At 39.1% G+C, this 13,976-nt stretch overlaps 1 protein-coding gene across 3 annotated transcripts in view; it reads left to right on the top strand.

Annotated features, from left to right (window-relative positions):
• The first annotated feature begins 9,932 nt into the window (after nt 1-9,932).
• LOC122564061 (double C2-like domain-containing protein beta) overlaps nt 9,933-13,976 on the top strand; it is a 284,761-nt gene continuing 280,717 nt past the window's right edge. For 2 of the 3 annotated variants that reach the window (XM_043718544.2, XM_087977394.1), the window contains exon 1: nt 9,933-10,513. In XM_043718544.2, the coding sequence (XP_043574479.1) occupies nt 10,204-10,513 (310 nt within the window). In that variant the 5' untranslated portion in view covers nt 9,933-10,203. The remainder of the gene's footprint in view (nt 10,514-13,976) is intronic. The other variant, XM_043718545.2, reaches the window with a different exon arrangement.

Here is a 13,976-nt window from a genome sequence, read left to right on the forward strand (position 1 = left end):
CCATTAGATTCTGTGACCCAAACATTTGAAAAGAACTGTTTTTGACATTATTGTTTAATTGATGGACAAACTATAAGTCGATACGCCAAGACCTATTAGCACAACAGAGTGAGATTTATGTAGATTAACGGAAGCTTAGATATAATAAATACACGCCAACACTCCACGTTACACACCTAAGCAGCTTCCAAAAATAATGCAGATATTCTAATGGGACTCCCAATTCTTCCATCTCATCTGCCGCAGACATGTCGTTTGGCGATGGGACACAGAGTCGGGAGGGAGGTAGGGAATGGGATTTCAGAATCATTTTAATTATTTGTTTACATTTGGTTCACATTGATGTGGAAGAAATGACATTACAGAATTGAAAAACTAACAAAAAGACAGACAAAGCACTGTAACTATTTAAGGTTGTGTTCAATATAATGGAACTGACAACATGTCACTAAAATGTTAAGTGAAATATAAAATTGCCATTGTGTCACATGAAAGTGACGTTTAGTGTTATTTTCAAACAATGTATATTTTCTTAACTGCCTCAATAGAATGATGAAATTTGAGTTTACTTTTATTCTGTTCTGCAGAAGACTGCTGACACCATAATGATGACGGGGCAAGCTCTAAAATGTATTTTGATTGAAGTGCTAATTAAATGGACAGTTAACATGTCTGTTAGCTAGCACAAATGTGCTGCTATGTGCATGTGCCAGCTTCTGATGAACAGGTTTCAGTGTCCCTCGCCATTAACATTTTGCGAGCTTGCTGAGCTGATACCATCCCCAATAGGAAATTATTATGCATTGCTGAAGTTTAATCTTTTCTTAAAGGTGCTTTACTCAGTATGCAATGCCTCAGACTAGGTTCAGTATTGTGCTTCTCATTTATCCAATTTCATTACACAGCCATGAAATCAATTTATGAAGAAATCCTGCATATGCATTTCAACAGCTTTGCTGATCGTTGAAAGATTTCTGGGCTAATAGGACGAGAGTGATGAGGTATGACCAGGGCATTCGATGAGACCTTAGTAAATATTGGACCATTAAAGAGATTTATTTGAAAGCAGAATAGAATAATACTTATTTGTAAATGTAAGGAGGCAAAATAGATTAATCTATCGCTGAAATCTGCATTATCCTTAGAGACTGAAAATGATACATTCAACAGAATGCCTTTCATTACCTATATCTGATTGGTACACTTAACCCATGAGATGCCATACAAACTATTTCAGCTTTATTAATTTTCATGCATTCTAAATGGTTAATGTTTTCCTTCGCCTGTCACTAATGTGCTATTTATTTAGGCCAGTAGTAAGTTAATTGAAGATACATGATTATCTGGATTTCTTTCTCTTTCCTGTACACAAAAGCAACAGAAGCCGCTGCATGGACTCCATGCTTTTTATAGGAATTGCTTTAGTTGCATAGGTTATAGTGCAAAAACAGGTAAAAGCAATGTAGGCAGCCCTTAAAATACACCCTTTCCTACTATAATCAGCAGATGCTAATAATTTAACACCAGGACATACGTCTGTTAGTTTTTCCATACTTTAGATGAAGACTTCAGCTGCATATGAATGAGGGTGATTCATAAATCACTTGGAAGATGATGCAGCTGACTCCCTTTACTGGCAGTGTAAATAGTGAAAAGCACTTAATGTAGTGCTTTGATGTGTGAGGGATTGGTTTTGTTGTATTAGTTAAGTAGCTTTGAGCAGGAGATTTACATAATCAGCAGGATGAAGCAATTTCATGCTTCCTTGTTATTTCTAGTGGAAGCGTAGTTTATTTTACAGCATGTTCGTCACAAAATAGTCATGACAAAACAGTCACCAGATGTAGATGTGAGTAATTGCATGATTACGTGTATTGTGTTATCCAATAAACTGGATACGATGAGTTAACATTTGAAATTTCCATCACCTGCCTATTGTCATAGCTGTAGGAATAACATTCGTGCCAATGAAAATCCATTAATGCTATTTTGAGAAGAATTACTATTGCCTGCATAAGGTCTCTCAAGATATATATATATATATATATATATATATATATAATGACCTGTTATAAATTGCTATTAAAAGTGTATTTGCCAGGTATTACTGTGTCTTGGAGGAAAATATTGTTTAAGATCACTTTGCCAAGTACATTTTTTATGCAACCAACTGATTTCATAATGGATGAGCACATATGGCTTTGAGATTACATTTATGAAAATGATTTGCTTAGTCTGCTTGCTAATCTCAAATCCATTCCTCACAAGCCCATGTCCCCTCACAAAGATAAGAATGCATCTTTGTTTTTCATGAGATTACATTACAGGTTTCACTAGGAATAAAGAACAATACAGAATGGAGAGAATATTGATTAAAAAAACACTACTCTCTCAGATTACTAAGTGGGTAAATCTAAATTCCTGACCTCGTTCTTTTTTACAATGGTGGAATTGTTAAGGTAATAATTGTATGTTGTGTTTTGGGAATGATACAGCAGCTATCTTTGCATTAATGTGAATTAATCTTTGCCACTAAGCCTATTTAATAAAAAAGTTTTCTTTTTGTTCATCTTTTTCTCCTGTTTTCTCTCTCCTTGTTCATTTCGTGAAGCTGTTGAATCTTTGATGAGTAGAATTAGAAGTGATTTTGATGACACCCTGCTAGCTGGCAGGTTTAAATATATTGGACATCTGAACTTGTCCAACTTTTGCACTCCACTGCCATCATCAGGTGAGCTCCATCAGTTCTCAGTCTGAGGAGGAGTTTGGAGCACAATGCAAATATGTAACAGAAAACCTGGACAGAACTCCAGCAAGCCTGAAGTACATTAACAGCACAATGTTTTCCCAAGAGATTTGGCTGGAAGACAATGCTTGCTAGAGCAATGCCCCTTTGTGTCAGCTGCAGTATGGCTACAGCAATGCATCTTCTTGGTAGCTGCTGTGTGGCTAGAGCAATGCACCTTCTTGGCAGCTGTTGTTGCTATTGTTGATGATGAACATGGAGGAAAGTGAAGTCAACATTGTGCCACACTATCTGGCATAGCCTTCCAGCTCAAGGATAGTGTACATTGACCAGCTGCAGACATAGTGGCTTTCAAATGACTGGCGAAATTGAAAAAAAATGCTTTTACTATTGACATGCTTTGAGTTTTTTTCTTATCTTTATTCTTTTAAGTGCTGCTTTTGTTTCTTTCCTGCAGCAGACACCAATCTCTGACTAGGGACAAAATAACAAAACAACAATTGCTGGAAAAGCTTAGCAGGTCTGGCAACATTTGTGGAGAGAAATCAGAATTAATGCTTCAGGATGAGTAACCCTTCCTCAGAACCCTCAGTTCCTTCCTCAGTTCAGAGGAAAGGTCACTTGACCTGAAATGTTAACTCTGACAGGGGAAGCAGCTGTCTTATTCCTCACAAGGCAGGATTTTTTGTATATCACTGAATCCCTGTGCAACTGGCAATTATTGGGAAGTTTCATCAGTTTTTCACTGGAGTTTCAACTGAAAGAGGGTGGAACCCAGCAGGAATTCTAACCTCCAAACATTTTATATGTAGTAAAAGTAATTAAAATGAGTTTGTGGGGTTGCATTTAAGCTTGACAATTGTCAAATTCTAGTTTGTCCAAGTGTTTAGTTGAGAAATTTTAATATGTTACTGTTCGTGGATGCGTGTTACTTTCTTCTGTTCATGTTTGAGATCATCATTTATTGAATTCAGTGGGCTGGATTTTCCCATTTTAAGTTAAAATGTTTCTTAAGTGAGATTCATGGCATCAGGTTCACCATGGCTCACAGTGACTTGGTCTCATATTCTTCCACTCTTCATCTTATTACTTATGTAACCAGGTTCTGGTGCCAGTGAAATGAGAAGTGGAAGAACTTATCCCTGCCAGGACTTTGAAGTATTTGCATCACTAGTGCCATATTTAAAGTCATTTCAGATCCTGCAAACCAGGAGTAATGGTGCTTCACTATAATCACTGAGGTATAGGCACAACAGGGCAAGTTAGTTTCCTCCATTTCTTTGGAGATGGAGACCTGGAATGCTGCTGGATGAGGTGATGGAGAGGAAGATAGTTGCAGATCACCGTAGGTCACAACCAGTCAGAATTGTGATAGCAACCCAGATGAGTTGTGCTTTATAGGTCAATAAAAGAGTTAACAAGGTTAGCACTTCATACTTCGATATAACGTTTTGGAATGTTACAACTCATCCTGATCTGGTGATCATATAATCATCTGGAGAGTAAGTGTTATTCATGTTTGCTCTTGGTTGATAACTTGATTGTCTTGCTGCTGGTTGCTGTCATTCAGTATTGTTGCATGCTCATCATCATTACAGCTTATTTCCTCACTGTCTGTGTGCATGATTGATGTATTGCACATTAGTCTGAGCTGGCTTCAGTTCCTTCACAATGTAGCATTATGATCAGTAATCAATAAGGTACATACTTTAGACATCTTTGCTTGTATCTGAGTATTTGTTACTGGATTTCTGACTCATATTCTGTGTCTGGTCAGTCAAGTCATTTCCAGCATCTGCAGTCCTCACTTTCTCAGGTCAGTCAAGTCAAATCGCCATAGTCTTATCAGACTATTGGCTACTCTCTTATTAGAAAGAGATCACTGTATGATGATTTAACTTGAGGGTCACCATATCTCAGGTGAGGGGAGAGGTTGAGAAGGAGAGTCCTTCATAATAACCTCAGCTGGAGTGGGAATTGAACCCATGCTGTTGGCATCACATTACTTTGCAAACTAACAGTCAGCCAACTGAGCTAAACCAACTCCTGTACAGTCAGTAATTGTTAGTCTGTATTGCTGATAAGGCAACTCTCATTTTCTTCTGTCTTTAAAGGAGAATATCCTTGACTTGGAATTATTGGACAATTAGTTGCGAGGCAAGATTTTTGCATTTGCCTTCCAAATAATGGTAATTCCTTTTTCAGAATGCATTGATCTTGGAAGATCAATGAATGGGATTGTATCATCATTGAGATGCAATATCACATGACCCTTAAACTAGCTGATCATGTCAAATAGCTGTACCCAGATGGGTTTGAGCACACTCACTGAATTAGTTGCATTACATCTGGTCTGTTCCACCACAATGGGTGCGGATTGGAGCTCATGAATTATTATAATACTGAAATCTCTGCACACTGATTGTTCTGCCACTCTGGGATCATTGGTATCTATCTGCTAGAATATTTAGGAAGTCAAGCTGACATTTGTATATTGGCACTGCAATATAATTGTATAGAATTGCGACCTATGGTGATCTGCACTATCGTCCTCTCTACCACCTCATGGCATATTAGTGATTCATTATATGCTGTGAGAATGTTCTTGTATGCTGTATAAGTGTTAATGATCAGGGTTCACGTAATTTTGAGTGTGTAGTGGTAATAAGTTGGCACTAGCTCTTTTGTAGATTTTGGCTTTGTGGGTGTGTGTTTGTATCTTTTTGGGGACATACAATATTAACGGTTGTGAAAGCTTCTGATTGCCTTGTGGGTGCATAAACAGAATCTTTGACAGATTTTTCTGGTTTGCTCACCATAGTGATGTCTGCGCCTAAAACATGCGATTGATTATGGTCTGCTACTATAACTTCACGCTGATGTTTGTTTTCAACCAAGGCATCAATGGTATAGCCATTTTCTTCTTCCACAGAAGACTTTTCCTGAAGGCTTTAATTTGTGTAGGGGAGATTACTAATTCAATTTACCTCTCTATGAGTATTTTTCTTGGAAAAGTTACACTCACGCCCTTTTGCTGTGGCATCTGTTGATAAAATTATTTGGCTGTGATGAGTTGTTGAAACTTTGATGGATGTGGAAGGCTCCTTTGGGCCCTTGGATGGAGGTGAGGGAGGAGGTGTGGGCGCAGGTTTCGCAATTCCTGCGGTGGCAGGGGAGGGTGCCAGAACAGGAGGGTGGGTTGTTTGGGGGGCGTGGACCTGACCAGGTAGTCACGGAGGGAACGGTCTTAGTGGAAACGGGTGGGGAGGGAAATATACCTCTGGTGGTGGGGTCCGTTTGGAGGTGGCAGAAATGTCGGCGGATGATGCGGTTAATACAAAGGTTGGTAGGTTGGAAAGTGAGGACCAGGGCGGTTCTGTCCTTGTTACGGTTGGAGGGGTGGGGTTTGAGGGGGAGGTGGGGGATGTGGATGAGATGCATTGGAGGGCATCTCTGGGACCCCGCACCAATCAATCCCACCGCCCCGTGGCAAAATTTTAACTCCCCCTCTCACTCTGCCGAGGACATGCAGGTCCTGGGTCTCCGCCACTGCTGCTCCCTCAGCACCTGATGCCTGCTGGAAGAATGTCTCATCTTCTGCCTCAGAACACTTCAACCCCAGGGCATCAATGTGGACTTTACCAGTTTCCTCATTTCCCCTCCTCCCACCTTACCCCAGTTCCAACCTTCCAGCTCAGCACTGTCCTCATGACCTGTCCTACCTGCCAATCTCCCTTCCCACCTATCAGCTCCAGTCTCCCCTCTGACCTATCACCTCCATCCCCACTCCCATTCACCTATTGTACTCCTTGCTACCTTCCCCCACCCTCCTTTCTGACCTGTAACCTCCGTCCCAACCCCCATTCACTTATTGTACGCTTCGCTACCTTCTTCCCAGCCCCCCCATTTATCTCTCCACCCTGGAGGCTTCCTGCCTCTTTTCCTGATGAAGAGCGTTTACCTGAAACGTCGATTTTCCTACTCCTTGGATGCTGCTTGACCTGCTGTGCTTTTCCAGCACCACTCTGATCTAAACTCTGGTTTCCAGCATCTGCAGTCCTCACTTTTGCCTCCTGTATGATGAGTCTTCAAGCATTCTCTAGATATTCACTGGACCATTTTTACTCCCCTTAGAAGATCAGATGTATTTATTCTGCAAAGAATCCCCTTACTGATAGTAAGCAATGTTTTTAAGGAATCTGTTCTGAAGATTGTTTCCTGCTTAAGTAGAGCTGCATATGCTGCTTAAATAGCTGTAATTCAGGGAAGATGTCGCTTCCTGCCCAAGCCATTATTAAACATTTGCCTTCCATTTCTTACTAAAGTATTTTTTATTATTGAGGTAAAATTCAGGGCTTATTCATTCCTTTTATTTGCTTGGTCTATTGTTTTGCTTCTTTATTATTTTATTTTATAGCAGTGTTGATGACTTTGGGATTGTGGCTTTAATGAGAAAAGACCTGTAATAGCAGGTTTCAGCCACCAGAGAGAATTTACACTAAATAAGGAATGATGATGTCATTCAGGCTTTGGTGCCAAATTGAAAATACAAAAAGGTAGAACCAACTGACCTCTGCATGAAGGTAAGCTTCTTCAGTTTAGAAAACTATTTCTCAGTGCTTAAACCATTGTTTATTTCTAAATGATGTGCTCTGTGTTTAAATAAGTAGCCTTTGGCTGTCAATTTTACTTTTAAATCTTAGAGAAATATTTTGGACTACTAACTGGAAAACAGACTGAAACTTCAGTTTTATTATAATTGTGGTACAGGGCTTTAGGCTTTTAATTTACAGATTTGTGTTTGTGTAAGTCTGTTAGTTTTCTATATGTTTTGAAGTTTCGGGTTACTGTGTAGCTGATCTTCAGTAGTGTTTCAATGGTCTGTAAATTAAATATTGGTGTCTTTTAACCACAATTATTGCTGCTTAGCACTGTGCTCTCACCATATTGTGGTATGTGATCCAGGTGACATTTATTTACAAAGGAACACCACAGTTAACCCTGATCTGTTCTGCCTTTACGATCTGTCACAGTTACAGGAATGGGCCTTGTGCCTTCTGCAGAGTTTTTGTGTCTGATGAGCTCATACACTTCTTTAACATATGTCCTTGATGAGCAATCTAGTACTGAAAGATTTAATACATGCAACTTACAGTCCTGGTATCTGAGTGTATTACAATATCAGGCATTGCTGTATCTGGGCTAATATTGAGCAATCTGGTTACACAGTGTTGCACATTTCCCTCAGTGTGTCATGCTGCAAGGGGACCCACTAAGATGGAGACTATGTCTTGTGGTGATGGTATCTTGAATTTTTAAAGGTGCATTGCATGCCTGCTACTGTCAGACATAACACAATACTCATCATTACCCACCTTTCACCAGGGGGCATGAAAAGTCTATCCTTTGTCTATTAACCTTATTACATACACAGCAGTGCACTAAACCCAAGCAGACATTACCCTAGCTTGACAACCCTTCATCAAACATATAAATATAATTTTTTGATCATACATATTTTAGGATTAGTTATTGCAATCATGCATAACAAAAGTATTTCACTGCATATTTATAACTTAAGGATATGTATTCATTGCATGATAATAAGGCAACATTTGAAAAATGCTTATACTTTTCACGATAATTATGGTGCCTCTTTGAACCAATATTAACTTACAGGAGAATTTATGATACGAAAACAGGCCATTTAGCCCATCCAGTCCATGTTTGTATATCTCTTAAGCTTCCTTCCAATCTGTTCATTCTTTCTTGATGGGTATGAGCTTACATTTCTGGTATTATCCTTGTAACTCATTTTTGCACCTTCTGTGCCTTAATCTGTTCTATGACCAGATCTGTACAGTTTTCCAAAAGATATATTAGATGGCTGTGAATATATTGCAAGATTGTTGAAGCTTACAGGCATGAGTTTCAAGCCATTTCAAAACGTTGTTGGACTGTTTGGATATATGTTAAAGTTTTGAATATACTCTGTTTCTTATACATATGAGTTTCTCCTATATTCAGTCAATGTTTCTGCTTTATGTCAAGATTTTTCTTCATCAGTTTAGCCCCTGCTGCCTGTAACCATTACCATTATGCTTGCTAAGATATATTTGTATTGTGTGGACAAGAATGATTTCCAATATGATTACATGACAGATTTAATGGAGGAATGGATACGGAAAAACAATAGCATGTTGTGCTCAGGTGTAACACTGCTGTTGGTATTACCCATGAAGTAGTGACTATTTGTGAGTGATTACAAGGGAAATATTTAATTGAGGAATTGCTATGGCTTTATAAATTACAAAGTGTAGGGTAAGCTGTTTATTGGCAGATGAACATAATGACTGGATTTTTTTCTTTTGTAACACATTTACATACTTCATAGATGAAGCTTTTCGTTGTTTGAGTTCTTTCATTATATTGTATTCAACTTCATGGTGAGGAAAACTCTAATTGATGGCTAGAATGCACCACACCATTTATGTGTGTGGCAACATATTGAAGGCTTAAAGATGTAATGCAATTTATTATAAATTAATCTGCAGGAAATTACATGACACATTATGTTGATAATTAGTAAGGATTTTTTCCAATTATGCTTTTTGAACTAACATTAAAATTTGCACAAAGTAATTTCTTTTTCTGCACAATAATAATACTACAATTTGAAACTGCTTTGAAGAATAAGAACTGAAATAGTTAAAGCTTTGCCTCATATGCTACTGCATTCTCTGTCTTCCTCATGTTCATTATTTCAAAACATATTTGTCTTGTTTACAATATGCTGCTTTTAGCATGACGTTCAGGTTGTTCTGCTGTCTCCTCTACAACACAACAGCCATCCTTCCTTCTCTCCTTATGTTACTTCACAACATCTGATAGGAGCAACTATGAGTTTAATCCTGATTTACAGCACTGTTTGAAGTGCTTCAGTCTAATTGAACCGATAATCTGTAGTCAGGTCATTCAACACAGTCCAAGGTGACAGTAAATGGAATTATATTTTATTTAGGTGATGACTTTCAGTATTTTGGTGATTTACTGAAGTCCAATTCCTCCTCCAGACAGACTTATCTTTTTCTCTCTTCACCCTCACACCTGATTTTGTCTTCATTCCAATGCTTCCTGTTTACTGCTTGGTTGCTAACCACTGACATCATAGTCTCCACCTCTCCCAATCAATCTCTCAGAGAGAGAGAGAGACACACACACATTCATAGGCTGAACAGCAGTATTAGAAAGATAAGGAGTGTCTGTGGCAGTCAGGCAGCATGCACAGGTTTTCTACAACTCAAAGCACATAAGCATCCCAGCCTAATGCTGGGAGACTGAGTTCTGCTGTGTGTGAGATAGGCTCCTTACTCTCGGTGATCCTTGCCCAATTCAAGATTCAGGGTGGCTTCTATTTCTTCATTTTGCTGCCTACTGTGTCAAAAAGGGTTGCATGCATGACAGTCCGAAAAGGAGAAAAAATGGCCATAAGTATTCAAGAGCATATGGCTATTGATGTCTGCCCAGGACCTATTAAACCTATTAAACAAATCTCTGATTACTTCCCCCGTTTTCCTCGTGGTCTTCCAGCAGCTGTGAACCGCAACTCTGTGCATTCCACTGTCAGCCAGCCCTCTATCACCCAGTCAGAGGCTACAGAGGAGGACGATGTGGACAAATTATTTGGGGCATATGGAGCTGCATCTGCTGCACCTACCAAACATGAAGAGGACACCGAGGCTGAAGGCTATGAATCCGATGACTCCAGTAAGTCTGTTACTTCACAACTTAATCAATTTTTATATTTGTGATAGCCTGTTGTTACTATAAATCTTTATTGTTTTTTTTTGTAAGCTTAAAGTATAAACGTACAACTAGATCATATTTGCAGCATTTCAGTTAATTCCAAAATTAACTTTTAACCCTTTAAAGACTGCTGTGGCATTTGAAGCAGCAATACAGATTCTAGTTAAGGGAGGTTGGAATGCAAAGTGTTAAAGTGAAACTTCACTAATGCTAACTTGATTAATGAAACCATCTGTCAATTGCCATCCCTTTCTCATGTCCCATTGATTCCTTACTTAATCAGACTGGATTGAAAACTATCTTGACACAAAGCAACTGGTTTTTGGTTAGTCAAAATGGAAAATGTATCACACTGTTTTTTTTCATCTCGGATTGAACACTGGAGATTTTAATTAACCTGATCTTGAATGGTTAACCAGAGAATATTTTTAAGTAAATCTAATATTGGTTTTTGACTATTGTAGGGCAATAAGATTTCTGGCCTGTTCACCCTAAACTTCAGGAAAAAAAAGAGGTTATTTTAAAACTGGGGGAGGTGTTTATTCAAAAATGAATGACATATTTAATTTTATGAATTCCAGTCCCATTAATTTCAGGGCAGATAAACTTTCAAACAGACTTGTAGAAACGAGTACTTGAAATAATAGTGCAGATCTAAAAGCTCTTCTGTTCAAATAATTCCAGAAAGCTGCAGGGTATGCACCTGTCACACATGCACAGTGAAGATAAAGAAAATGAATGGATGTCCATTGATATCACAGGCAAACCACAGTCATTACTATTAATATTTTTTAATGTTGCATATGACATGGATTTGGCTCTACGTGACAAGTCAACATGTACTCCAGTATTATGAAACCAGTAATGAATTGGAGATCATTGTCAGCATGACGTTTTCCATCTCTTGGGTTAGGTGAACTATATAGTTATCGTATTTGTGATAAACATATTCTGCAGCATTAAATGGTGTGGGGTAGAATTGTGTAAGTGACCCTAAAACCCCAAAAAATTAACATTTAAACACAATTGTTGGATGCATCAATCATATTCCTTGTATTGTTATGTAGCAAGTAATTTTAAAATATCCTTCTGAGAAATACCATTCTAATTTTATGTTTTTGGACACTTATTCTCAGTTTGATAATTGAACTGTATTATTCTTTACTCTACAACGGTCCACAATCTCGGATACATTGAGAAAGCCTTATCCGACCAGTTCCCATCAGGTACTTGGCATGGTTGGCTCAAAATCCATCAGCTGATCCTGCAGAATGACCTGTAATCCTGATAAGAAAAGGGACACAAATCTCCAAGAATCATTCTTAATTAGTCCTGAGGAGTTAATAATCCAACTAATATTGATTACAAAGAAACAAATATGGAAAATTTAACATGGTACTTATGTGTCTGCAACCTGTATCCAACTTGAGACATTACAATGGTTGGAAATAGCAGACATGTAGCGCAACTTGGTTGATTAAACCTGTTAAGATTGGAGTTCCTCTGAAAAAGAATAAAATTATTTTCCCTTTAAGCCATCCAGCTTTGAATGAATCGCACTGGGTAGGACTCCACTTTCCATTGAAAATTTTAATAAGAATGCTGGAGATTTATACCTAGCCTTAATTTCAGTGAATCGGGATCAATTCTGGATGAATGAAAACTGTGGTTAGGTAGCAACTTCAATGCAATAAAAGGTCTCAGAGCACTGCACAGCCATTGAAATAAGCAGATATCAAGAAGACAAAAGTGAAGGGTTAGGGATGGCAACCAAAGGCAAATTCAAAGAGATGGATTTTAGGGGAGTTTTTGAAGATAGGTACAACAGTACGAAGGGTAGGGATTTAAGAAACATTATTTTTGGAATGGAGATAAGACAGCTGCATGCTGTGCTCTTGAAGGTAAATATGGGGAATGCTAAATGAGATTGCAAAGGTATTAAAGAGCAAGGCCATCAGAAGGATGGGGATTGGTAATGGGAGAACTTCCAAAATAGGAAAATGGATTGTGAGTTTGGAAGATGCAGCAAGTTGCTGAGAACAGTAGTAATCTGAAAGCAGAATTGTGTGCAGAAGACAATGTGGGCATTGGGCATGACTTGCTGTTAGGGATGAATGGTGAATGATCGTGATGAATGGTGAAGCAGGTTTGAAGGGCTGAATGGCCTCCTCCTGTTCCTGTCTTCTATGTTTCCTCCCCTTGAAGCCCAACCCCAGATTCAGAGACCAGCTAACCAGTTAGCCCAATATTGTAGTGAGTTGGAAAGGATGTGCTGTCTCAGAACACTTATTTTCCAATTTCTTACTGGCATTTAGACAGCTGGCTGAGGGCCCAAAAAACATGTGGAGGGCAGACCTACCCTTTAGAAGAGGATGGTTACAGCTGTTGCATTACTGTCAAAGGCCAGAGAAGTAGATTAAATTCTGGTTTTCACCACAAAAATGTTAGCACAGACTCATTGACCTGAATGGCTTCATCTTGTGCAGTACACACCTGTGGATCTGCAGTGTAGTTTGCTAAGTAGTCTAAATCATAGAATACCTAACGTGTGGAAACAGGCCATTTGGCCCAACAAGTCCATACTGACCCTCTGAAAAGCAAGCCACTGGGACCCCTCCCCCTACCTTATAGTACTGCATTTCCCAAGGCTAATCCAGCTAACCTACACATCCCTGGATACTATGGGTAATTTAGCATGGCCAATCCACCTAATCTGCACACCTTTGGACTGTGGGAGGAGAGCAGAGCATCTGAAGGCAACACACACTGACACAGGGAGAATGTGCAATCTCCACACAGACAGTTGCCGGAGGCTAGAATTGAATCTGGGTCCCTGGTGCTATGAGGCAGCAGTGCTAACCACTGTGCCACCCCAACGCCTAACTGCACAATTGCAAGACAGAAAACTGTACTAGTGTAATCATTTCCTTTGTGTTAGCTGGTCCAATCACTTGGATGTTGATAAGTGGTTAATAACATTACAGTGTTACTGATTTAAATTGGTACTCAATTGCAAACAAATTCATCAGTATTGACTAGAAGTGCCTGGGAGCTGCATTGAGATCTAGGATCAAACTTAACCTCATTTTATAGAAAGAAGTCAGGTGGTTGGCTGAAATAGCTCAGTTGGGGAAACATTAGACTGAAAAGCCTGTGGGCCCTTGGTCCAATCCTGGCTTTTACAGGGTGCTTGTAATGCAGTGGTAGTGTCCGTACCTCTTGGCCGTAAAGTGTGGGTTCAAATCCAACTTGCTTCAGAAGTGTGTTATCATAATATGCCTAAGCTGGTTGATTTAAAGTCTAACCTTATCCAGAAAGCCCGGGTAATTTAGCATGGCCAATCCACCTAATCTGCACACCTTTGGACTGTGGGAGGAGAGCAGAGCATCTGAAGGCAACACACACTGACACAGGGAGAATGTGC

This window comes from Chiloscyllium plagiosum, unplaced genomic scaffold (genome assembly GCF_037043375.1).
Source record: "Chiloscyllium plagiosum isolate Xiang-an unplaced genomic scaffold, Cpla_swu_hap1 HiC_scaffold_31, whole genome shotgun sequence".
NCBI classification, from domain to species: Eukaryota; Metazoa; Chordata; class Chondrichthyes; order Orectolobiformes; family Hemiscylliidae; genus Chiloscyllium; species Chiloscyllium plagiosum.